The 26,201-nt window shown below is 38.1% G+C and overlaps 1 protein-coding gene across 1 annotated transcript in view; it reads left to right on the top strand.

Moving 5' to 3' along the window:
• ITGA2 (integrin subunit alpha 2) overlaps positions 1 to 26,201 on the top strand; it is a 113,502-nt gene that overhangs the window by 17,201 nt on the left and 70,100 nt on the right. The window contains exons 2-4 of the mRNA XM_027604360.2: positions 9,497 to 9,617; positions 24,482 to 24,591; positions 25,544 to 25,635. Coding sequence (XP_027460161.2) covers positions 9,497 to 9,617; positions 24,482 to 24,591; positions 25,544 to 25,635 — 323 coding nt within the window. The remainder of the gene's footprint in view (positions 1 to 9,496; positions 9,618 to 24,481; positions 24,592 to 25,543; positions 25,636 to 26,201) is intronic.

Below are 26,201 nucleotides of genomic sequence, written 5' to 3'. Positions count from 1 at the left end.
TAAGCATCTGCCTTCAGCTCAGGTCATGATCTCAGGGTCCTGGGATTGAGACTCCCGCTCAGCAAGGAGCCTGCTTCTCTCTCTCTCTCTCTCTCTCTCTCTCTCTCTCTCTCTCTCTCTCTCTCCCTCCCCCCGCCCCGCAGAGCTCTCCCTGCTGGTGCTCTCTTGCTCTCTCTCTCTCTCTCTCTCTCTCTCTCTCTCTCTGTCAAATAAATAAGTCTTTTTAAAAATTTAAAAAAAAATAAAGGTAGACACAAACCATGAGGCAGGGAATTATTACCCAGATGTAGATCGGAGTCTCTCCATTTCTTAAAATTGAGATAAGACTCCTTCAAATTCCTATTCCACCCTTATAGGAAAATACAATGTTATTCCAAGAGTTCTCTGAACTCCCAGGAGGTATCCATTTTCATTGTCATTCAACCTCCAACTTCCTGACTGTGGAATTTTTGTTCTCCACTCTGTCAGGTCTAGGATTTGATTGCGTCCTAGGTACAAGTTAATACATTAGCCTGTTACCGTTTCATTGATGCTGACAGATGACACGATATTTCTGAGTCAGAGACAAAGGACTTTCTTATCGCACAACAAGCAGCATGCACACGAGCGTATTTACATCAGGAACCATTTTGCTTCTCCATGAAGTCTCATGGTAACTAGGTAAAGGGTCCAAATGGACGCCTGCATCCACACTAGGCTGCATTACAAGACAGGAACCTACTATTTTACAGCAAGAAGTCAGCAAGCCTATTCTTTGTCCCGGAGGGAGATCTTACCTCATCCATCAAGGCTGCTCACTGTAAACACGACCCTGAGAAATGGCCAAGGTAAACAGCAGTCAGGATCTTAATATTCTTGGCATACTCATTGTATGAAGTTGAATGGTGCCCCCCAAAAGATATGTCTACATCCTTGCCCCCAAAATCTGGGTATATTACCTTATTTGGATAGAGGGTCTTTGAAGATTGCCTTGTGGAGACCATTGGTAGAAACAGGAATGTTGAAGCTGCTTCCGGTGAAGTTCTCAAGAAGGAAATGAGGAACATGCTATTGGAAACAGGAGGGAAGGTAATCCTTGTTATTTCGTGGCAGAAAACTTGGGCTAATTGTGTCCTGCAGTTGTGTGGAAAACAGAGCTTTCAAGCAATGAACGTAGATGTTTGGCTGAGGAGATTTCCCAGCAAAATGTTGAAGGTGCAGCCCCGCTTTTTCCTAACTGAATGTAGTAAGATGCAAGACGAAGGAGATAAATTGAGAAAGAAACTGTTCAACAAAACAGAACAACATAATGATATGAGAGACTCTCAGCCTACCCAGATTACAAAAATAAAAGCTAATATTAGGAGACTCATTGTTAAGAAAATGTTGCTCTGAAGAAAAGGCCAGAGGTGTGGTTGGAAAATTTTGCAGAACAGATTAGGCATGTGATCCATGGATCCTCTCAACCATCTCGGCAGAGGCCAGGGATAGAGATGGAGTTATCCAAAGAAGGTCTGTGGAGAGCTGTCTTGTGTAATGGCCTAGATCCCCATGGTGTACACAGGAGACCTACAAGCTTTTAGGAATGTCATTTCAGCAGAAATCCTGCCCCCTAGTACTGAAGCAGAGGCCAGTAGAGCTGTTGTGGACCCAGGGGACAGAGCCTTGAGCGGCAGAGGATTATTCTCGGGCCTTGAAGCCTAATGGAATTTGACCTGCTAGGTTAAACTTTCTTGGTACCTGTGACCCATCATTCCTTCTAATTTCTCCCTTTTGAAATGGAAATGTCTGTCACATCCTTGTCCTACCACTATATTTTAGAAGCAGACAACACGGTTTTTCAAGGTTCATAGACCCACAGATGGAGAGAAATTTTGCTCTAGGACAGACCACACCTGGAGTCTCCCCTGTCCCTGATTTAGATGAGAGTGTTTCTCCTGGACCCTTAAGCCCAGTTTTCCTGGGAACCGTTGCTGTCCCCTAAGAGTGTTCCCCTGTGTCTTGGTGACTTCTACACCTTCCTGCTGCCCCCACAATGCCTGACTCACTGCTCTGTGCCCCTGCACCTGCCAACCCTCTGCAGCTTCTGGGGAGGACCAGTTTATAGATCTACATCTACATCTATATCTAACTATATAATGATTAATTTAGATTTTTTTTATTGAGATGTAATTGACATATAACATATTACTTTTAGGTGTACAACATAATGATTCTATATAAGTATGTATTGTGAAATTGTCTCCACAATAAGTCTAGTTCATATCCATCACCACACATAATTACAAAGTTTTTTCTTACGATGGGAACTTTCAAGATTTACTTTCTTAGCAACTGTCAAATATACAATACAGTGTTTTTAACTGTACTCACCATGCTGTACATTACGTCTCCATGACTTAGTTATTTTATCACTGGAAGAATTCTTATGTTTTTGTTTACTAGTTAACAGAGATATTTCCCCCGTGAAATGCCAGCATACATTTGCAGGAATAGGCCAAAGTGCAATCTGAGTGCCCTGGTTAAAAACACCACACTCTTCCCAAATCTGCCTCTTGCTTTTGGCCTTGACTCTCTTCTCTTAACATGAACTTCCTCCCTTATATCTCTTTGGACCTTTTTGCAAATGAAGCCTTTCCATGCAAAGCCTGCCCCACCAGCCTGTCAACATATGTAGACATGTTTAAATTTTGCATTGACCACACAAATTAGACCCTCCTTCTGCCATCTTTTACTACAAATATGTATCATTAATCTCTTACAATGATATTTTGGAAGTCAATAAACTTCTGCCAAATTTTTGTTGTTGAATATAGAATGACCTGTTTTGTTTTATACATTTATTTCTGCTCTGGTTTTTGAAATATTTTTTTTTCCTATCTGAGCTCCACTACATTTTGAGAACAAAACTGGGTTAACTAATGTGATCACCAAACATATATTTCTCTTTTGAATTATCTTATAACTTAAAATTTGGTTCCAGAATAAAGCAGGAGAACTAATTGCATATTTGCTGAAGCCAATTCTTAAATTTTAAGGCTCCCCAAACACTTATTTCAGAGATGAGCAGGAATTCTCAGGGCAAGCGGTTCTCAAAAAAAATTTTTAATGAATGGAAGATAAACGAATTCTGCATTAATCAAGGTGGTTTTTCTATCTGATTTGCCTATGGATATGAAAATGGCAACAAGCCAGGTTATAATCAACGAGGATTGTGGACATAGAGGAAATGAGTTAGACTTCCAGGGGTTACAGTGCTTATATTTGCAGTAAATTTTACTGAGATTCGCTAGAGTACTTGGACTTCATTACTGTCAACAAATGCACAACAAAGTCACCCTTGTTAAATATGTTGAGTTTGCGGCACTATTATTGCATTCACAAGCATTCACATAAGGACAAGGAGGTAAGATTTACACTTTGGGTAATGATGTGTCCCTGGCAGGGTAAAGCTCAAGTCACCTTGAAACTCACAGCATCTAACATAGAATTGGAAATGTATAAATTAATGAAACAATCTATGACTTTCTGTGCCAATTTTTTGTCCCATACTCTTCTCTTTCACATCTCTTTTTTTAATTAAAAACATTTTTGTTTAAATTCAATTAACATATAATGTATTATTGGTTTCAGAGGTACAGGCCTGTGATTTATCAGTCTTATATAATACCCAATGCTCATTACATCACGTGCCCTCCTTAATGTCCATCACCCAGTTACCCCATCCCCCTACCCACCTCCCCTCCAGCAACCCTCAGTTTGGAGTCTCTTATGGTTTGTCTCTCTCTCTGGTTTTGTCTTATTTTATTTTTCCTCTCTTCCTCTATGATCCTCTGGGTTTTTTCTTATATTCCACATATCTGAGATCATATAATTGTCTTTCTCTGATTGATTTATTTTACTTAGCATAGTACCCTCTAGTTCCATCCATGTCATTGCAAATGGCAAGATTTCACTTTTGATGGCTGCATAATATTCCTGTGTGTGTGTGTGTGTGTGTGTGTGTGTGTGTGTGTGTGTGTGTGTGTGTGTGTGTACTGCATCTTCTTTATCCATTCATCTGTCAATGGACATCTGGGCTCTTTCCATAGTTTGGCTATTGTGGACATTGCTGCTATAAACATTAGGGTGCAGGTGCCCCTTCGGATCACTACATTTGTATCTTTGGGGTAAATACCCAGTAATGCAATTGCGGGGTTGTAGAGTTATATGTTGGTGGGAATGCAAGCTGGTGCAGCCACTCTGGAAAACAGAATGGAGGTTCCTCAAAAAGTTGAAAATAGAGCTGCTCTTTCACATCTCTATACGGCTGAGCAGGATGTTCCTTGTGCCTGGAATGACCTTTGCCTTCCTCCTTATGTCGTGAATTTCAGCTCATCCTCCAAGGTCCAGATTAATTGCCACCTCTTCCATGAAACCTTCAAACTTAGATTTACCCTTCTCTCAACTTTTGGTTTAGGGTTCTTTGTAGTTCTCTGAAATTTAATACTCTTCCCATTACAATGTAATTATTTATTTTTTACTCAAATTACCAGAAGGAAACTCAAAGACAACAGGGATCTTGTCTGTTTTGTTCATTGTTATATCCCCAGGGACTAGAAAATGCCTGGCACAAAGGAGCTAGATAAATATGTTTTGAATGATCCATTTATTAGTGGGTTCAGACATATGGGCATGGTTGTGGGGGAAGGGAACACGATGAAACAAATATGGTTGTTATTTTCCATACTATCCAGTAAAGTTATAAGAACAGATATAGAAACATATTTCTATACACAATTGGACTGTAAAGAAGGAATAGACATTGAATTAGAATACATACATTCAATTTACATAAGCTAGGGGAGGCTGGGTGGCTCAGATGGTTAAGCATCTGCCTTTGGCTCAGGTCATGATCTCCAGGTCCTGGGATCAAGTCCCGCATCGGGCCCCCTGCTCAGTGGGAAGCCTGCTTCTCCCTCTCCCACTCCCCCTGCTTGTGCTCTCTCTGTCTCTTTCCCTCTCAAATGAATAAATAAAATCTTTAAATAAATGAATAAATAAATTTACATAAGCTAATTAGCTATTACAGGCTAAGTGTGAAATGATGACATAGATAGTGAGTTGTAGATATATATCTGAAGAGAAGTAAGTATAGTGAACTGAGATTGTCCAGGTTTATCAAAAGAGGCGTGGTCTTGAGGGGAGGATTGAATTAGCAGGAAAGAAGAGATTTAGGATCAATGGAATAAGGAATGGCAATGGAAAATGACATATTTAGTGAGGAAATGAGCAGACCATTTATGAAGGAAGTTCTGGACAATAAGGTTGAGAAAATGAGCCAGACCCCGACTCAGAGTTCAGCCACCAAATGTGTGACACTGAACAAGAATGGTATCTAACCTCCTTATTTATACGTTGGTAATAATAGCTACATTTTGCTTCTTCACAAGGTTTCATGGGGGATCAAATGAGTCAAAGTGATTCTGAATAGGTATGCAGACATAAGCACTAAGAAAGAATATGATACAAGTTTATGGTTTAAATGAGGAAAAAATGCTGGAAGGAAATATATCCAAATTCACGGCACTTGCATTAAAATGATACGGCTTTGAGTGATCTTTCTTCCTCTAAATTTCTCTATATTCCAAATTATCATTGAAGAGCATATGTTAATTAAAAATTCATTTCATTCAACAAATGAACTATACTAGGTGTTGAGAAAATAAGAGTGAATAAATGAAATAAAATCTGAGCTTACAAGGAGTTTAGGTCTTACTAGGCAGAGACAGACACAAAATAATGCAGATACATAAGATAATTTCAGGTAATTGGTGCTGTGATAGTGGTATATTGATGGAGTAGAATGTTGCTGCTAGATAGAGGAGTCAGGGGAAGTCTCTACAAGGAGAGCAGAGACCTAAATAATGAATAGATGCCAAGACATAGATGCTGAGCTGGGAAGAAAATGTTGTAGGCAGTGGGTCAGGCAGCTGCAAAGGCCATAAGCAGAATGAGCTGCTTGTGCTCAAAGAACAGAAGGAAAGCCAGTGTGGCTGGAACATAGTGAGGAAGGAGGGTAGCGAAAGTGAAGTCACCAGATACACAAGGTCACATCATGAATGACCTTTGAAACTATGGTAAGAAAATTGGATTTTATTCTCAGTGTACTGATAAGACATTGGGATATTTCTATGACAAAGGAGGCAAGAACATAAATTAGGAAAAAGACAGTTTCTTCAACAAATAGTGTTGGAAAAACTGAACAGCTACTTGCACAAGAAGGAAACTGGACTATTTTCTTACACCATACACAAAAATAAACTCAAAATGGATTAAAGACCTAAATGTGAGACCTGAAAAAATAAAATTCCTAGAAGAAAACATAGGCAGTAATTTGTTTGTCATCACTGTAGAAACATTTTTCCAGATATGTCTCCCCTGGGAAAGGAAATAAAAGCAAAATTAAACTATCGGGACTATACCAAAATAAAATGCTTCTGCACAGTGAAAGAAACGATCAAGAAAACAAAAAGACAACCCACTGAATAGGAGAAGATATTTGCAAGTGATATACCCAATCAGGGTGTGTGTGTGTGTGTGTGTGTGTGTGTGTGTGTGTGTGTGTAAAGAACTTATAAAACTCCACACCAAAAAAAAAAAAAATCCAATTAAAAATGGGCAGAAGACATGAACAGACATTTCTCCAAAGATGACATACAGATGGCCAACAAACACATGAAAAGATGCTCAACATCATTCATCATCAGGGAAATGCAAATCAAAACTACAATGAGATACTAGCTCACACCTGTCAGAATGGCTAAAATCAAAAACACAAGAAACAAGGGTTGGCAAAGATGTGGAGAGAAAGGAATCCTCGTGCACTGTTGTGGGAATGTAATTTTGTGCAGCCACTGTGGGAAACAGTATGGAGCTTCCTCAAAAAATTAAAAATAGAGTTACCATTGATCCAGTAATTCCACTACTAGTATTTACCCAAAGAATACAAAAACACAAATTAGAAAAAATACCTGTATCTCAATGTTTATTGCAACATTATTTACAATAGCCAAGATATGGAAGCAACCCAAGTGTCCATCAATAGATGAATGGATAAAGAAGATGTGGTGTGTGTGTATGTATATTTATATATACATATACATATATACATGTACATATACATACACACACATTTTTATACACACACATATATATAAATACTACTATGGAATATTACTCGGACATAAAAAAAGAATGAAATCTTGCCATTTGCAACAACATGGATGGACCTAGAGGCTATAATGCTAGGTGAAATAAATCAGTCTAAGAAAGACAAATATCGTATGATTTTGTTCATATGTGGAATTTAAGTAACAAAACAAATGAACAAAGAAAAAAAAGAGACAAACAGAAAAGCAGACTCTTAAATACAGAGAACAAACTGGTAGTTGCCAAAGGGGAGGTAGGCAAAGTGGACTAGGGGATGGGTGAAATAGATACAAATGACTGAGAGCACACTTAGGGAGATCAGCACTGAATAATGAACAGAACTGTTGAATTATATTGTATGCCTGAAACTATTATAATACTGTATGTTAATTATACTTAAGAAAAAAAATAAAAGATACTGGGATATTTTTAGCAGAGAAAAGTGATCTGATTTATATTTTTGAATAACATTTTATATATGTGTGTATAAACATACATGTGTATATATACACATACATATATGTATATATGTATATAATATATAAAGTATATATTTATATATAACATATATAAATTGAAATTTAACTGCTAGATGATAAAATGAATTTCAGCGTGATTTTGTGTCATTACATGATCTGCTGAGGTCTAATTAATGGTTCTAATTAATTAAAATGATGCCATTGCATCATATATGGCCTTTCCAGCATTACATATTAGAAAAGAAGGAGCATTTGACATCATCTTCCCAAGCTTTTACTAGTATGTTAGATAACTGGTAACATAATTAGGTAGCATTTATTGAGTTCCGCACAATGGGGTGAAGTTAAACTATTGTTTGAAAACACCAGTATTCTGAATGTCAATTCTCGTTCCGTGATTAATTTGCTATGTTATTTTCTTCTGCATTTTATTTCCTGAAAAATAAGAAGGAAGAATTGTACATGTGAAAAATAGGTGTTAAGGAGAAAATTTGCAAATGTAGAGCTATGCAGATTTTGTCACAGTATTTCAAAATTACTATTTGTCCTTCTCTTCCTGGGTGACCACATTTCTAATAAATAATGAGCTGAGCTCTCTTGAATGAAGAAATCTGTGGTGGAATGACTTTGGCACATAGAGAAGCACATTAACTACCTTAAGTCCCCAAAGCTTTATCACTGACTTCATAATTCCTTTGGTGCGCTGCGCAGAATCAGCTCCCAGAAGTACCCAGGCCCCATAGAGGAGCAGGCCTTCTTCCTCCAGCCTTTCCGTGCCTGAAACAATAGATTTATGAAATACTCTGTACTTTCATTGCTGCCCAGAAAGTGGGATATTCTCTCACAGAAACACATATTAATAGACTTGGATGTCAGTTTCAAAGAACCCACTTCTGCCTTCAGTGTCTGCAAAAATAAACACTGATGGCAGACAGGATGAAGCGTACCCCGTCGCCACAGACGGCATTTATATCCACCCGGCTTGCTTTCTCCAGAATGAAGGACTGACAGCCATCAACCTTACTTGTTCCCCTATTCCCTTTCCATCACAAATAAGGTTTTTTGAAAAAGTCTATCAGGGCCTTATCCTATCAAAGTCTTTGTTGTTTTTGAAAATGATTATCATTTCTCGAGCACTGAGAAAGAAGCATCAAAAACCAAAACCACTTCTGACAGTTCTCAGTGGAATAAAAGTGATAGGACTCCATCCCCTACATTTTCATCCTCAAAAATGATCTCTTCTGAAAGAAAATGATATAATTTTCAAGGAGCTGTGATTTTTCTTCCTCCTTTGAAGAAGCCATGCATTTCCAACAGATACTTCATATAGAGTCCATATCAAAATCTTCAGGGGAATTTAGGAGAAAAAGTAAATAGCCTTCAGCTTCTGCCCTTGGGCAGATTGGAGACTTACTGTGTTAGGAAGGACAAACAGAATTGAAGTTACCTAAGAGTCTCTAGAGGTAATATGTGGTTTTAGAATTCAAGTTGAATCAGACAGCCGTGTGTTCAAATCCTGCCCTTACCCTTATTCCTTTCCACCTGTGAGACATACTTATCTCCAGGAACCTTAGAAATTTCTGCGAAGCAAATATAATATTAATAATCATCTCCTGGGAATACTATGAGGATGAATGAGATAATGAATCACGCATATAAAGTATTTAGCATGGTACCAGAGCCACAAATAAGTACTTAAAAAGCAGTAGTTATTATTTCTTGGTAAACACTAATAAGAAGAATAATTATTATATAAAACAAGTTTTTTAAGTGGCCTTTGAGAGTTATATTACAAACTTATATTCACAAATTGTAAATATGGACTGTGTTTTCATCTTTCTTAATAGGCATTTTAAATTGTTGTATGGCATACAATGTTGGTCTCCTAGAAGCAAAGATATTTTCCGGTCCTTCAAGTGAACAGTTTGGCTATGCAGTGCAGCAGTTTATAAATCCAAAAGGCAACTGGTAAGAATATTCTTTTTATGATTTAAGTAAAAATACAAAATAAATTTGATATTTAACTCTAATAACTTGTTCAAATTGGTACATGAATGTATTATTAATAGATAGCCCTCAAATATCCTCAAATGAAGAATTTGTCCTTGACAGTTGATAACTTTCAGATTGATAATTAATGAGATGGTGTAATGGTACTTTTTAAAAACCTAGATAGAGGGGCGCCTGGGTGGCTCAGTCATTAAGCGTCTGCCTTGGGCTCAGGTCATGATCCCAGGGTCCTGGGATCGAGCCCCGCATCGGGCTCCCTGCTCAGTGGGGAGCCTGCTTCTCCCTCTCCCACCCCTGCTGCTTGTGTTCCTGCTCTTGCTATCTCTCTCTCTCTGTCAAATAAATAAATAAAATCTTTAAAAAAAAACCTAGATAGAAAACTTTCCCTAAGTATTCCATAGTATTCATAGTAGGAGTTTTGACCATTTAATTAACAGATGGAAGGAGGGAAGGAGGAAGAAAGGGATAGATAGTTGGGTGGATGGATAGATAGGTAGGGAGAGAGAGAGAGAGAGAGATAGTGATAGATATCTAGATAGATACATACATACATACAGTTGTCTTCATTTCTTATTCTGTAAACTGGTATCCACCATTGAGCTTTGTAAATGGTCAGCTAGCTGATGCTGCCTCTTGGCCATTTCTAGATTTCTAGATTTTTTCCCTAAATTTTTTCCTTCAGCACGGCTTTATCTACTGGCTTAATTCGAAGTCAACCTTTCCTCCTCTGTGTGGCACAGGACCCTCACAAGCCTTTGTGCAAAATTTATAAAGTTGCCTTTCTCTAGTGCATCTGCATCATTTGTTTCTGCATGAAAGTGCCCCCAGTTTTTTGATGCTGTGTAATGGTTACATTTAAACCATGGTTACATTTATATACACTACCTTCATGGATATGGAATTATATACTCCCATTGCTGGCTTAAATTTCCCATAAAAATATTGAAAATCAATGCAGGGGAATTCAGATGATTCTGAAAGTTGTCTTTACGTAGAACTGTAGCTCCTCTCTTGCCAGTCTTGATGTTCACTGGTCACAAGAGTCCTACCATTGGAACCTTAACTCCCTGTTGCAGCAGAAGATTCCAGACTTACCCCTGGAGCTTCCAACCTGGATCCTTTAGAGTTCTTTCCAACAATTGAATAGGCTGTTGTTGGCTTACCAAGTAAGAGCTATAATTAATAATCTTTTTTCTGTGAGAACTTATGTTTGATGCTCAAAAAATTAAATTCAAAGACACATTTAAAATCCAAATTATTCCCCTTTTGGAGCATCCCCATCTGTGTGATAAAGAAACAAAATGAAATTATCACTCAAGAGGGTACTGTGTTTCAGAAGGCATCTTGAAGGAGGTGAATCATGAGGTGGGTCTTAGGAGGAGATGAATAGGCAGGAGAAAAGCATTAACTAATATGAGAAGACTTAGAAAGTAAGATACACTGCAGTTTGTCAGTCATCCAGAAGGATAAGAATGATCTGGTTGAAAACCCAAAGAGTAGCAATTATTGACATCATTTGGGATATGAGACGGCATCTCTAACAATTATATTATTATGCTTTGATAACCATAAACTGTAGTCAAAAGGCTAGAAAGATGTTATGGTTGGTATAGTTTGACTTTGGAATCTACAAGATGAAGTTGCTGATAACCCACAATTTTTTATGTCCAGCCCCGATTCTTTCCTGAACTGCAGACACCCATAAGAACTATTACTACATGAATGCCTACTAGACATACCAAGCTTAACATAGCAAACTTAAACAAATATCTGATTTTCTGAACCAGCCGATGAGACCAAAAATCCTCGACTCTTCTTTTTCTGTCATGCCCCCCATATCTCATCCACTAGCCAGTCCTGTTGATGCCACCACCAAAATACATGTGATAACAGACCGTTGGTTTCCCCCATCTTCCCTGAAGCCCCTGCTCAAAGCCAATGAGCTCTTGTGGGTACTGCGGCAACCACTTCTCACCCCGCCCCCTGCCTCCCTTCTTACCCCTCAGGGCAGCCTTGTGGACTCTTAAATACGTGATTCAAATAATGTTACTGCCTAGACTAAAACCCTCTGTGGCTTCCTACTGCAATTAGAATACATTAAAATTCCTTAAAGGATCTTCCCTGATCTGGTCTCAGTCTGCCTGTCCCATCTCATAATTCATCCCCTCACCCTTGTGCTCCATGAATTGTGTCTTCTGTCTGTCCCTTGAACATACTAAGCTCATTACTACATCAAAGCTTCTGCACATGCTTTTCTCCTGGAAGGAGCAGCCTTCCCAGGATCTTCACTTGGCTGCTCAGTTCCCATTTTTCAGTCTCAGCTCAAATGTCTCCTCCTCATAGAAACCTTTCAGAGCGTGTCTTCCTAAACAAGGACTGCAGCACACCTCCCAGCCACTCTCCTGCCTTCCATGCAGATTCATTTTCTGGGTAGTAGTTATTAGTATCTGTAATCACCTTTATTTGTTTTATATGCTCATTGTCTGTCTTCTGCCCTGTCTCTGAAGAGAGGCACATTGTTTGTTTCAATGGCATGTACTCAGAACCCAGAATGTTATGAGTTGAATGACTGAATGAAAGTCCTATTTCCAAATGATTCACCTGAGGTACTCTACAAAGTGAACTATAGTAGTTTGACTTAAGTGTGAGCCGAACCCGGGACCTTTGGAGGGACTCTGATTGTTTGCTTTGTAAGTGTGGCCTTGCTGAGGACAATCTGCCATCAAGCTTGCGGTTGTTCTTTTTATTTATTTTTTTTTAATTTATTTTATTATGTTATGTTAATCACCATACATTACATCATTAGTTTTCGATGTAGTGTTCATGATTCATTGTTTGCGTATAACACCCAGGGCTCCATCCAATATGTGCCCTCTTTAATACCCATCACTAGGCTAACCCATCTCCACACCCGACTCCCCTCTAGAACCCTCAGTTTGTTTCTCAGAGTCCATAGTCTCTCATGGTTCATCTCCCCCTCCGATTCCCCCCCCTTCAATTTTCCCTTCCTACTATCTTCTTTTTTTTTTTAACATATAATGTATTATTTGTTTCAGAGGTACAGGTCTGTGATGCAACAGTCTTACACAATTGTTCTTTTTAAGTGACAAGGTAAAGGTTGCTCTTTCTAGGACAAGGTCAATCTTTTTTTTTTTAAGATTTTATTTATTTATTTGACAGAGAGAGACACAGCGAGAGCAGGAACATAAGCAAGGGGAGTGGGAGAGGGAGAAGCAGGTCTCCTGCTGAGCAGGGAGCCTGATGTGGGACTCGATCCTAGGACCCTGGGATCATGACCTGAGCTGAAGGCAGACGCTTAACGACTGAGCCACCCAGGCGCCCAACAAGGTCAATCTGAGAGAAAGAGCCATCATCAGTAGGAGATGCTATTAGAGACGATAAGCCTACCAAGGATCGGAAGGTAACTCAACTACTGACCACGTTGCAGGTTGGAAGTTGAGCAAGACGAACAGGGACAAAATGTTGACAGGAATCTAGGAGGCAGAGTCCCAGGAGAGTGAGAGACAGCCATACATCCTTTCTCTCTCCATGATTCTCTCTGAGCATGCAAAACATTGTTAAAAGATGAATGTATTAGCAGCTTAGGATGAGATTCTGGTGCTGATCAGGTTATGTCCAGACCAAGGACAGTAGACATTCCTAAGTCCTACTGTAGCCTTCTCATGACATTCCTGAAAGATGTATAAACACAGACGATGACTACTGGGGAACAAGGCATTGCTCTATTATTGGTTGGACTAGTGCTTTTAACTCCAGCGTAGAGCTTTCTGGTAAGGTGTATTGTTAGTCTTACTACCCTCAGGCCTGTCTACAGCACCAGCTGGTACGAGCACACCCCAGCACACAAGAAGAGGAGAGGGGGGTACCTGTCTTACCTGAGAGGCTAAGTCCTATGGCAGTGAAAAGCTGGAAGGAAAGAGAACCAAACCTGGCCTGGCATGCCAGTCTGCCCTTTCACTGTGCTGGTCTTGTTAAAGCAAAGAAGCAGAAGAGGGCACGTCATGGACACCAACTGCTAATCCACCACAGGCTGGACCCTGTGTGAGGTGCAAAATAGAAAACATCAACCTTACCTTTTAAGGAGCGTGGAGCAGAGTCAAAGCGGAAGACTGATATGCAGAGCTGGCAGAGATGCAATAGAGGCCAAACCCCTGTGGTTAATAGTGTGGGTGTCCTTTCAGTGTCATAACTGTATTATCTTACTATTGAGAGCTCATTCTCTCCTCCCAAAGCGTGGGACACTCGAGGGACAAGATTTGCTCCTGGTCCTTCTCTCATTAGCCTGGCCCTGCCGAGATGCCTTGCCATGGAGGACAGGGCTGTGGCAGGATCCAGCGGATGGCGTGTCCCCCTGCAAGGACAGGCGGCCCTCACAACTCTCAGGCTCAAGGAAAATAATATGAAACTTGGAATCCAGAATTGCCTATTTGTTTTGACGATTGGCACTGTGCCCTTCTCCACTCCTAATTTATGACAACTGCACAGACATTATGGAAGTAGCAGATGTGGGAAGGACTGTTTAAACATTAACTTTCCTCCTGATACTAATCAAGTTAACTTTGGGCAAAGAAAGTGGGATTACTGTGAATTCCTTTGTAACTGTGAGTCTTTTTCTCTTGGACTTATATAACACTCTCTCTCTCTCTCTCTCTCTCTCTCTCTCTCTCTCTCTCTCTCTCTCTCACACACACACACACACACACACACACCCTTTTATTTCCTTTACTCTTACTGCTTGTTCTGAAGCTGCTCTTTGAATAGTTTTTCCTCTGTTCTCTTTGACTTTCTTTACAGTCTGTATTGTTGAGCCCCAACTCTATCTCTCAGCCCTTTCCTTCCTTCTGACATCTCACTTATGGCTCTGAGTTTTCTTAAACCACACTCCTTATTTTTCAAGTACAACATCAGCTGTCCTATATGCCCCATGTTTCTAAGAATTTACAGGCATTTACATTGGGATGCACAAGATTTGAACAAAATGATCTTGATGCTTTTGCTCATTTTATTTATTATACTTTTATCACACTGTGGACTTTTACTCTAGAAATAGTGATGACGTGGCTTTGAGAATTCTAGAGCTTTTTTAACAGCCTCAAACAAGCTGCATAATTTTAAATGCAAGACTACTCCCAAGCAGAGCAGCAGAGCACCCCTCTGTCTGTAAGTAAAGCTATGGTCTGCTCCCCCTTCTGTGTCACTTTGAGGCCCCCATTGTACACACAGGATGTTCAAATGTCGATGATGCAACTCTTATCAGAAGCAATTATACAAAGGATTGAGATATGTTTAAAGTCATTTCCTGGAAGCTTGTGGTGATATGTACTGTCTCTGTTTGTCTAATCCAAAGGCCTGCTGCATGAATAGTCTGAGCTCATTATATGACTCAAAAACCTTAGAACAGTCACTTGTGTAACAAAAACTCTCTGGCAACAAGGGGTATTTCCAGTGGGAGAGATGTAATTTCTTGTGTCAGCAAGGACTAGTGCATACTTGTTCCTTAAGAAAAGAAGAGAAATATAATGAACATGTGTTATGGCCAATAAAAAATTCCATTTATATATGAGCTTATATTATAGTTCTAACTTTTTAACTAAGAAAAATATGAATAAAGCTCTATGTGTGTTATAAATATAACAGCTTGTCTATAGGAGATATGGAAGAGAATTTTAGATGAATAAGAAACATTCAATTCTATAACACATATCAAAGATTATGCCATATGTAGATTGGAAATAACAGTACTTGGTATTTACTGATATTTGCAATATTTAAAAGTACTGAGTACTTTCTCTTTGCTGAACACATAATACTCATAATAGTATATGGGGACTTGGAAATGTTAAGTAGTTTGCCTAAGATTACAGAGCTAAGAAGTAATGTGCATATGATAGATTAATGCAAAACAGAGATAAGATGTTCCAAGTGTACATATTTTTTTAAGTATCCTAGTCTGAGAGTGGAAGAAGGTAATTGGCATTTATAAAAAATATTTAATTCTATTTCATATAAACTTTATAAAGTAAGATCAACTTCATTCAGTACTTTGAATTAAAATTTCTGCCTGGACAGAGATGACAGTTACCATCTGCCTTTTCATTGTCTCATAGACAGGGATTTGTCATGTAAGTCAGGAGCCAGAGCACAAGGGTTTTACCCTCAGTTTCCACACCACTAGCTGGGTGACTGAAAAAGTCACACAACCTTGCTGGAGCACAAAGAGAGGGCCATTCCTACCAAACTGGAATGTTTTGAGCACCTTGTGAGAGAATAAAAGTAAAGCACTTCACTGGTGAAATCCAAATAAAATCTGTAGTTTAGTTAAAAAAAAAAAAAAAAAAAGTAAAGCGCTTCAAACACTAAACCACTCTAGGAATAAGTCTAACCAAAGAGTGCAGTTTTCTGTACTTGAAAAACTGTAAAACACTAATGAAAGAAATTGAAGATAACTCAAAGAAATGGAAAGATAGTCCATGCTCACAGATTGGAAGAACAAATATTGTTAAAATATCTATACTACCCAAGGCAATCTATGCATTTAGTGCAGTCCCTATCAAAATACCAACAGCATTCTTCAAGCTGGAACATACAATCCTAAAATTTGTATGGAACCCCAAAAGGCCCTGAATTGCCAAAGCAATCTTGAAAAAGAAAACAAAAGCTGAAGGCATCACTACTCTAGACTTCTAGTTATATTACAATGCTGTAGTGATCAAAACAGTATGGTACTGGTACAAAAACAGACACATAGATCAATGGAACAGAATAGAAAACCCACAGAATAAGCCCACAACTATATAGTCAGTTAATCTTCAGTAAAGCAGGAAAAAGACAGTCTCTTCAACAAATGATGTTGGGAAAACTGGACAGCTACATGCAAAAGAAACTCTCTTACACCATACACAAAAATAAATTCAAAATAGATTAAAGACCTAATGTGAGACAAGGAATCATCAAAATCCTAGAAGAGAACACTGGCAGTAACCTCTTTGACATCAGCCATAGCATTTTTTTCTTGATATGTCTCCTGAGGCAAGGCAAACAAAAGTAAAAATAAACTATTAGGACTACATCAAAATAAAAAGCTTCTGCATAGTGAAGGAAACAATCAAAAAAACTAAAAGGCAACATACTGAATGGGAAAAGGCATTTGCAAATGACATATCTGATAAAGGGTTAGTATGCAAAATATATAAAGAACTTATAAGACTCGGAGCACCTGGTGGCTCAGTCAGTTAAGCATCTGACTCTTGATTTCAGCTCAGGTCTTGATCTCAGGGTCATGAGTTTGGGCCCCACACTGGGCTCCATGCTGGGCATGGAGCCTATAAAAAAAAAAAAAAAAAAAGAACTTATGGCACTCAACACCCAAAAAACAATCTAATTTAAAAATGGGCAGAAGAGATGAACAGACATTTCTCCAAAGAAGGCATCCAGATGGCCAACAGACACATGAAAAGTTGTTCATCATCACTTATCATCAGGGAAATGCAAATCAAAACTATTTTGTGATATCACCTCACACCTGTCCAAATAGCTAAAATCAACAACACAAGAAACAACAGATACTGACGAGGATGTGGAGAAAGGGGAACCCTCTTGCACTGTTGGTGGGAATGCAAACTGGTGCAGCCACTCTGGAAAACAGTATAGAGGTTCCTCAAAAAGTTAAAAATAGAACTACCCTATGATCCAGTAATTACACTACTGGGTATTTACCCAAAAACTACAAAACCACTAATTCAAAGGGATACATGCACCCCTGTGCTTATAGCAGCATAATCTACAATAGCCAAAATATGGAAGCAGCCCAAGTGTCCATCTATTGATGAATGGATAAAGAAGATGTGGAATATTATTCCGCCATAAAAAAGAATGAAATCTTACCATTTGCAAAGACATGGATGGTTGTAGAGAGTATAATGCTAGGTGAAATAACTCAGAGAAAGACAAATACTATATGATTTCATGATTATGTGGAATTTAAGAAACCAAAAAAATAAGCAAAGGGAAAAAAAGAGAGAAAGAGAAACAAATCAAGAAACAGACTCTTAATTATAGAGAACAAACTGATGGTTACGAGAGGGGACATGGAGGTGGGGGGATGGGTAAAATAGGGGTGGGGATGAAGGAGGGCACTTGGTGATGAGCACAGGGTGACGTATGGAAGTGTTGAATCACTATATTGTGATTCTGAAATCATTATATTGTACATCTGAAACTAATATTACTAATATTACACTGTATGTTAACTAACTGGAATTGCAATAAAAACTTAAAAAAACAAATAGATATCCACTGTTTTAAAAAAAGAAATAAATCATATCCACTGTTAAAAAAAAAAAACCACTAAATCATTATGCATACGTGAAGTACTCTCCTTAGTGCTGTGTAAAAATACATAGGAAGAAAATCAGGATTTTTAATAAGAAGTTCCTCCCTACTTCTCTCCACTGCCTGTTTCTCAACCATTTTTCATCTGTCATCGATTAGCTTCCATGCATATTGGATTAGCTTCAGTCCATTTCTTCTTCTTCTTGTCCAAGAATGCTATTCTGATCCCTTTTCCAAAATAATCATGTCTTTGTCTTTCATTATGGCCTTTAAATATTAGCCAATATCATCCTTTATGTCTTTTTCCAAAGATAAAATTCTCTTGCCATTAGGTTATCCTGGCAGTGCCATTTAACATGCTTACTTTGTTTATTCTTAGAGTTTGCTTTTATTTTAAACCCATGACATATATATTCCTTTTTGTTCTTTCATTACATTTTATTTTCACTAACTTGTAACTTAGTCCAGTGTTTGATTCTGGAAAGGCATTAGAAGTCTGACTCTAATAATCTTACACTTTTAAGCTAAAAACTTAATACTTTTATAAGTAATTATTATGTTATTGCCATATAATGAAACCATCACTCAACACTGTTAATATAGATGTGCAAAGTATCATGTCTCCTATCAACAAAGACCTTCTCTAGGCAGCCAGTAGGGGCAGAATAGTGAACCGAGTATCTTTTAGAACCCCATGGACCACCCTGGTGTTGATCCACCTACATTTGTTATATCATAGTTGTCCATTTCTTTTCCACTAAGTTTAAATAATCTTTATGGCTAAATTTTTTCCATGGTTTCTGTTATTTTCATAAGTAAAAATCTATAGTAGAAAAGGCACTTTAAATATCCCCAGCTCTGACTTCTTTCTCCCTTCCCCCTCTCTGGACACAAATTTGTGTGTATACCTACAAACACACACAAACACACTTGTGTGTTTTGTGTGCAAGTCACATCTTTTGTGACTTGCATAGGGGATAGATCTGCTGCTCCCAAATGTCTGGAGACCTTCAGTGACCTGTGAAAATTCTCCATGCCTCACTAGCTTGTCTTATAATTTAAAGCTTTCCACTGTGTTAATGCCTGAATGTCTGTTCCTGGAACAAAGTTCATTTACAAAAGTGAATGGGGCTTACACACGCACATCTTCCTGGTGGTCAGTTGTCTGAAACTTTTCCATCAGTCTAGCTCCATCTGAAGAGGGATTTGGGGAATACAAAGTGGCATGGGTGGAAACTGTTAATTTGTTTATGGCTAATAGGATGGGCAAACAACGAACACCTGTCCTCTAAAAGAGTTCTAAGCAGAACTTACTATGATAGAAAGAATCAGGGGTTTGGAATGAAAGGACACAGGTGCAGATCTAGACTTTGTTGCCAATTAAACACTTAGACTTGTTTTTTATAGGAAAACAGGAATAGTTGTAACACTTGACCTCTATTTATAAGGATCAAAGAAGACAGTGTACACAAAAAGTACTTTATAAATGTTGCTTTTCCAAATTTTATCATTGATAAAACAACCATCTGCCTAAGCACCTTGTTGAAAGGTACTAACTCATGGGCTTTGATTTGGAAAAATGTGGTGGTCTTAAAAATCATTCCTTCCCTTCGAAGAATGTGGAATTTATATCATCATAAGGCTGTAAATTGAATATATCAGCTATATATAAATATATATTTATATATATGATATACTGATATATTAAAATCAAAAGATTTTAACTTTAGGAAAACTGCATGTTGGATGAGTCAACATAACAGAATCAGCTTTTATTTGATTCATCTGTTTACAGTACAAAAGCTAATTTCCAGACTTTTTATGAAACAGAATAGGCTTAAGATGTTTTAGCAATAATGAGGCTGGTGGACTCCACATCCACCACATCAGGGAACTGAAAGACCTTGAGGGTTTAGCCATCCCCTATTTAAGGAAGCAATCTGGCAGCCAAAGGAGTCTGAGGTAGCATAATGAAGCTGAGAAACTAAAATTTCCTTTCAACACACGCCAAAGGGTTTAACTATTAAATTTATAACAACAGTATTTCCCAACCAGGAGCTAAAAATGAACTCCCTTTACCTGTCTTCCTCCTTCCTGGAGACTTGAAGTCTTCCCAGGTGATTTCTTTGCATCATAAACTCCTTTTACATTACAAGCAGGAAGCAAGTAGCTATATAGAACTCACCAGAACCCTTGTGTCTCAGTGGCTTGGAACTAAACAATGTAAGGAACAATATTTATATTTATATACTATCGACTTTGAAATTTCTTACATTAATGTGTTATAAACAATAGGCTTCTAATCCTAAGTAAAATATCCCCTTGGATGTCTGATAGAGATCTCAAACTTAAAATACCTCACACTGAGCTCTTGAGTTCATTCTGTCTCAAAATCTTGCTTTACTGAGAGTATCCCCCTTATCTGATCATGACCACTTGGTTCCTTTTAGTTTCTTGGTAGAGAAAACTTGGAATCATCCTTGACTCCGTGTGTGTGCGTGTTTGCACGAGTGTGGGTGTGGGTGTGTGTATTTAAAAACTAACCTCTCAAGAAATCCTGATGGCCCTACCTTCAAAATATATCTAAAATAAGATCACTTCTCACAGCCCTGTAGGAACCCCTCATCACCTCTTGCCTGGATTTTGTATTTGCCTCTGAAGTGCTTCACCTTGGCCCAATGCAATAATTCTTAACAAAGCAGTCTTCAAAATCCTTCTGAAATATGTCAGATCACATCATTACTGTGTTAAAAAAAACCCTCCAATGGCTTTCTCATGTCACTCAGAGGCAAAGCCATGTTCTTAGAATTTCATATCAATCTTATGGGATCTGGCCCCATTACCAATCTGACCGCATCTCCTCCCACATTCTTCCTCACACAGTGTGGTCCAACCACAGGGCTTTTGCACTTGCTGTTCCCACAGCCTCGTATTCTTCCACCAGAGTCTGATGGTTTACTCCTTCATCTCCTTCGAGTCTTTGCTTAAACAGCAACTTTTCCGTGAGGCCCTCTCTGACCCTTCTAATAAAGATTATAACACCCTCCGCACCACGTTACTATCCTCCTTTTTCCCATAAAGTACTGATCATCATCGTGATATGTTTTATTTACTTATTAAATTTATTGTCTGTCTTTTCCCCACTAGAGTGTCAGCTCCATGAGACCAGAAATGTTTGACTGACTTATTCATTGACGAATCCCCAGCGCCTAGAATCAAGTCTGGCACATAGTAGGTCTAGCCACCATGTACAGCCTCACAGGCTGCATACTTAACAAGGCCAGTGCACACTCTTTATATGGAAATGGTATCCCCTGGAGTTGTGCAAAATTTCAGCCCCATAGGATTTCAATAAACGTTTGTTGAATCAAAGAAAACATGTTTTGCCCTACTATTTTAAGTACATTCTGTCAATAATCTCTAGAGAAATCGCTAGTATTAGAGGAACACTTGCAGAGTTTATAGACTCACAGACCAAAGGAAGATATTTATAACAGCCCCTGGATTGTGGGTTTAAACTACCTACACCACCATAAATACTGTTTACTAACTAAACAAAGTATTTTGAATTCCACTGGAGGTGGGCAAATTGGCTGTGTTTTGGAACTCTACATAATCACTATTTCCCCACAAGATAATTGAACAGTAAGTGTTATTTTTAAGTCATCTTGGAAGAATTCCCAGTTTCACTGTAGGAAAGAGAGTTTATATCTTGGGATTTTGTTTTGTTTTGAGAATCAGCACACACAACTGTTCATGCAGCTCTTTTGTCTGGTTGTGATTATGTTAAATCCATTCCTTCAAAGAAGTTTTACCATCCTGCAGCAGAGTTTACTCACTCACCTATCCGATTCTCCACCCTTGTAACATTTTCTCCTGGCATGTTTCTTCCTGTTACAGCTGATTACATAAGATTGTATAGATAAATATACCAGCCTCCCTCATCTTCCTGTCTGATTAATATAAGAATGTCACAATTCCCTTGGAGTAGCCACTGGTGATGTCATAGCCTTTCCTTATGAGGATGAATTGTCAGGAACCAGGATTTCACCGAGACCTGTGGGTAGAAGCGAGGAGAGTCTACTGGAAATGTTGCCAATAAGGGAGTTAACAGGGTCTTTGAAACATTCTCTGTAGTCACTAGCGTGACCTGGAGGCTACTAACTAATGTGGTTCACCATATTGAAAGAATGAGTCAGTCATATATGATGAGGACACCCTGGTTCTTTACCAGTTACCAAGATGATCTGGTTTTCCACTGTTACCTGCTGTCTTGTGTTAAGAGTTTAATATGGCATCATACTGCCAGAGATTTACATGTTTTCTTTGAGAGATTTACAAGTACTATCACATCCTTTTTGTTATGAGGCACACAGTTGTGCAGATGTTTCTTCTTCTCTCTTCTTCCCATTTGATTCATGTAGGAGGCCACAGCTCTCACAGCAGTAGTGGAGATGTCATACCCCCTCCTGAATGTGAGACTATCAAATCCCGAATTCTTTGGTGAGGTTGGAGGAAGTGAGGCGGAGAGGTGTGTCCAGGGAGCACTTAGTCAAGAGGAGACAGCAAGTAGCCTTTTGAGCCTTCTCATTGAGAAGTAGGTAACTCCATGATGGTGCTTTACTGCTGAAGACTCTGAAGAACAAGATGGTTAAATTTTAGATAAGGAACACTTAACTTTTACTCTTAAGTGTGTTTCTTGCCCTTGGGCTGGTGAGGATGGATGGAAAATGTGCATAATGAAAGTCACCCAAATTACCACATTTAGTACTATTTGAACATGATCTGCCCTTACCTACATTATGAACAGTACAGCCTGGGCCCACAGTGTAGATGTGCTCTTACAAGTTGACCTTGGCTGGTGTCCTTCCTGTCCATAGCCTCCTTACACACCACACAGCCACACCCTCATCACGGTAGACGTGGCCTGACCATCAGTTTCCAGATCCACTCTTTGATTATTCTGGAACGCAGCCCATTTGTCCTGGTAGTTTTCCCAATCTAGGCCCTATGCCAGGCCTTTGTGCAGCTAAGAGGAAGGAGAATAAACTAAGGGTTAAGAGCTTGGGTATCAAAATCAGTTACACTTAGCTCTCACTTACTGTGTGAATCATTAACTGTCTTTCAAAATAATTGGTGTTTTCTTCTTTCCATGACTATTCACACTCTTCCCTCTGCTGAGAATGATAACTGCCACCTTCATCTTTCAACATCCATTTTTGCATCCTCTGACCATTTTAACGTTTGTTCCAGAGAGGAACTTATTTATATCTTTCTGTTCATTTGTATTGTTATTGTTTTACTTGTCATGTATTTTAAATAGTTTTACTAGATGTAGTAGACAGAGGTGCACCTTAGTCTTTTTTGTATCCATTGTGGCACTTAGTGTAAGGCACACATGTTGTTTAATCAACAATGATAAAATATATTTTGCAGAATGCTCATGAAAGAATTTAAGTTTCATCTAATCTGCCAACCTTGACAGGGAAAAAAAAACATTGAATCAAATATGCTTCCTTAGTAACTGAATGCTGCTGAGTAATTAACCTACTATAGATTCTGAAGGTCAGACTGTTTACATGGACTCTTTCTGTCCATTCTTTTGTAACCAGAAATGTTAGGTGAGTGGCTCCACAGGGAAACATTTAGTCTCTAGTTGGACAAGTTTTGTAGGAAATGAAACTAACCAAAAGGAGGATGGGAGCACCAGTCTCCAAACTCTGCATCCTGTGTTCTGGCTACAAACACATTACACATAAAGAAAGCTCCACAGTATATTTGCTCTGTGTTTTTTGCTAAGGATCCTCTTATATAGACAATAAACAGTAAAACCACTTAGATAACTCATCTGTTCCCTAAGTAAATTAACATATGAAAATACTTAGGACAAGAAAAGCACTCAACAAATGTTAGTTTTTGTTTTCGTTTTAATCTTGTTTCATTCTTTAAAGTTGTGCTGACCAATATGGCAGCCACTAGCCTCATGTGGCTACTGAGCACTTGAAATGTTACTTCTCCGTACTGATTTGTGCTCTGAGTAAAAAATACACACTGAATTTCAAAAGACTTGGTATGGAAAAAAGAATGTCATATAGCTCATTAATAATTTTTATTTATAATGATTGCATACTAGTTTGGTATATCAAGTTAGATAAAATATATTATTTAAGTGAATTTCACCTTTGCTTTTTATTGTATTAATGTGACTACTAGAAAATTTTAAATTACATATGCAGATCACATTTGTGGCCTGCATTATATTTCTATACTGTATGCAAATATTCATTAAGAATCTTGATCAGCTAAGAGAAAAGGAAAAAGAACAAATTATAACTGAACAAATATGAACTATTTTCTTATTAAGATTGAAATTAAATGTGGGGATTTTTTCATTGTTTTGTGGTCAGTTTTAAACTTTAAGAAACTATACTAACATTTTATATCTAATGAAAAATAATTCCTATTTCTAGGTTACTAGTCGGTTCACCTTGGAGTGGCTTTCCTGAGAACCGAATGGGAGATGTGTATAAATGTCCTGTTGATCTGTCCAGTGCTACATGTGAAAAACTGAATTTGGAAAGTAAGTAGTAATTAGCATTATGACTTTTTACAAATAATAAGATCCCATTTGATGTAACTCTAATTTAAAAAATAACAAAATCAATCATTGTCTTGAAGAAATATAGACAGCTTTTTTGCCTTTATTATCTTTAGTCACATGGGGTCCAACTGTATCCAAATTTCCAACACAGCTTAAAGACCTGATTTAATAAGATACATGAGAAATGTGCTGCCTCTTGGACCATCTGCCCCCAGACTGTGGACCAGTTTCCATTAATGTTTAGGATTATTTTGCTGATTATTTATAGATATCTAAGTCTAACCATACCTCTTTCCCTCCTCAAAACAAACCATTAGGTATAGACCTGTCAATACTAGTGTTGCTGTTAGAGATGCTGAGAAACACTCTGTTGCATTCTAATAAAAAAAAATGTCACTATTTGGAATACTTTGTAATTGTTTGTATTTATTATTTTACATGGCTAGTCTCATGATTTCCTTTTAAAATTCAGCCATTAATGTTTTGGACCAGATTCTACTGTATGCATTTTTTTATAACACTTTAAGGATTTTTTTTTCCTGATCCAAAATAAAACGTTAGATGGAGCTGTTGTGACCTTGAAAATAGTAGGTTGGCAAATTGTAGACCAAATTGTGTCCTCAGGTGTGTATTGTTTGGCCAGCGTTTTGTTTTTAAAAATTTTAAATTTAAATGCCTATAAGTCATGCCCTTTACAGACACCACCCCCTAATATCTGACATTCTGTAACCTCACTCATTTAAGCGTACAAGCTACCAGATCACTGAAGGCCCCTCCTTTCTTTACATGTGATTATATAATGTGAGTACCTGGATATGTGACACTAAATTCAGTGCTACACATAAACATCAGTGTGTGGGTCTTTTTTTAAACAAGTTTAAATAAATGGTGAAGATTTATTCACTTTTTAAAATATTTTTCCCTTTGAAAGCTGCCACAAGCATTCCCAATGTTACTGAAATGAAAACCAACATGAGCCTTGGCTTGACTCTCACAAGGAACATGGGCACTGGAGGATTTCTCGTGAGTGTTTACCTTTCAAATTCCCATCTGTTTCAAGAAAGTATGAAGTTAGTGTCTTCTCACCATCCCACCTATCAAATCAAATCTTGACACTTAAATATTAGAGTTTGCTTTTGGATAAATCATCCATTGTGGATATCCAGCATGAAATGCCCATCTATTGATGTATAGACTTCTTAAGATATTCAGCAAAAGAGTTGCCAGGAATGTCTTAGAAAAAAGCAACACAGGAACACCGATTCTTTGCCCTTGGAAAGTACCCTTAGCATTTGTTGATAATAGCAGAATTCCAGGTCTCATTTCTCCTTCCCATAGGAACATTCAAGCTAGGTACTGCTAATTCAGAGAGTGGATTTCAAAGCTGAAGAGTATTTCTGTCTTGAATCCTTTGCTGTAACTGTTGGTAAATCTGATATCATCTAAGTCATGGCTTGGTCTCTTCTTATTTCATATTAGTGTTTACTCTCACTTAGTTTCTAGAATGCTGAGGAAAGGATCACAAATCAGTGAGAAAAAAAAATACCTTCTTTGACAAGCGGTCTAGGGACAATTAATTGGTTAATAAC

Source organism: Zalophus californianus, chromosome 5, assembly GCF_009762305.2.
Source record: "Zalophus californianus isolate mZalCal1 chromosome 5, mZalCal1.pri.v2, whole genome shotgun sequence".
Taxonomy (NCBI): Eukaryota; Metazoa; Chordata; class Mammalia; order Carnivora; family Otariidae; genus Zalophus; species Zalophus californianus.
Note: the sequence above shows the minus strand (reverse complement) of the source record. Positions and strands in the feature narration are given on the sequence as shown.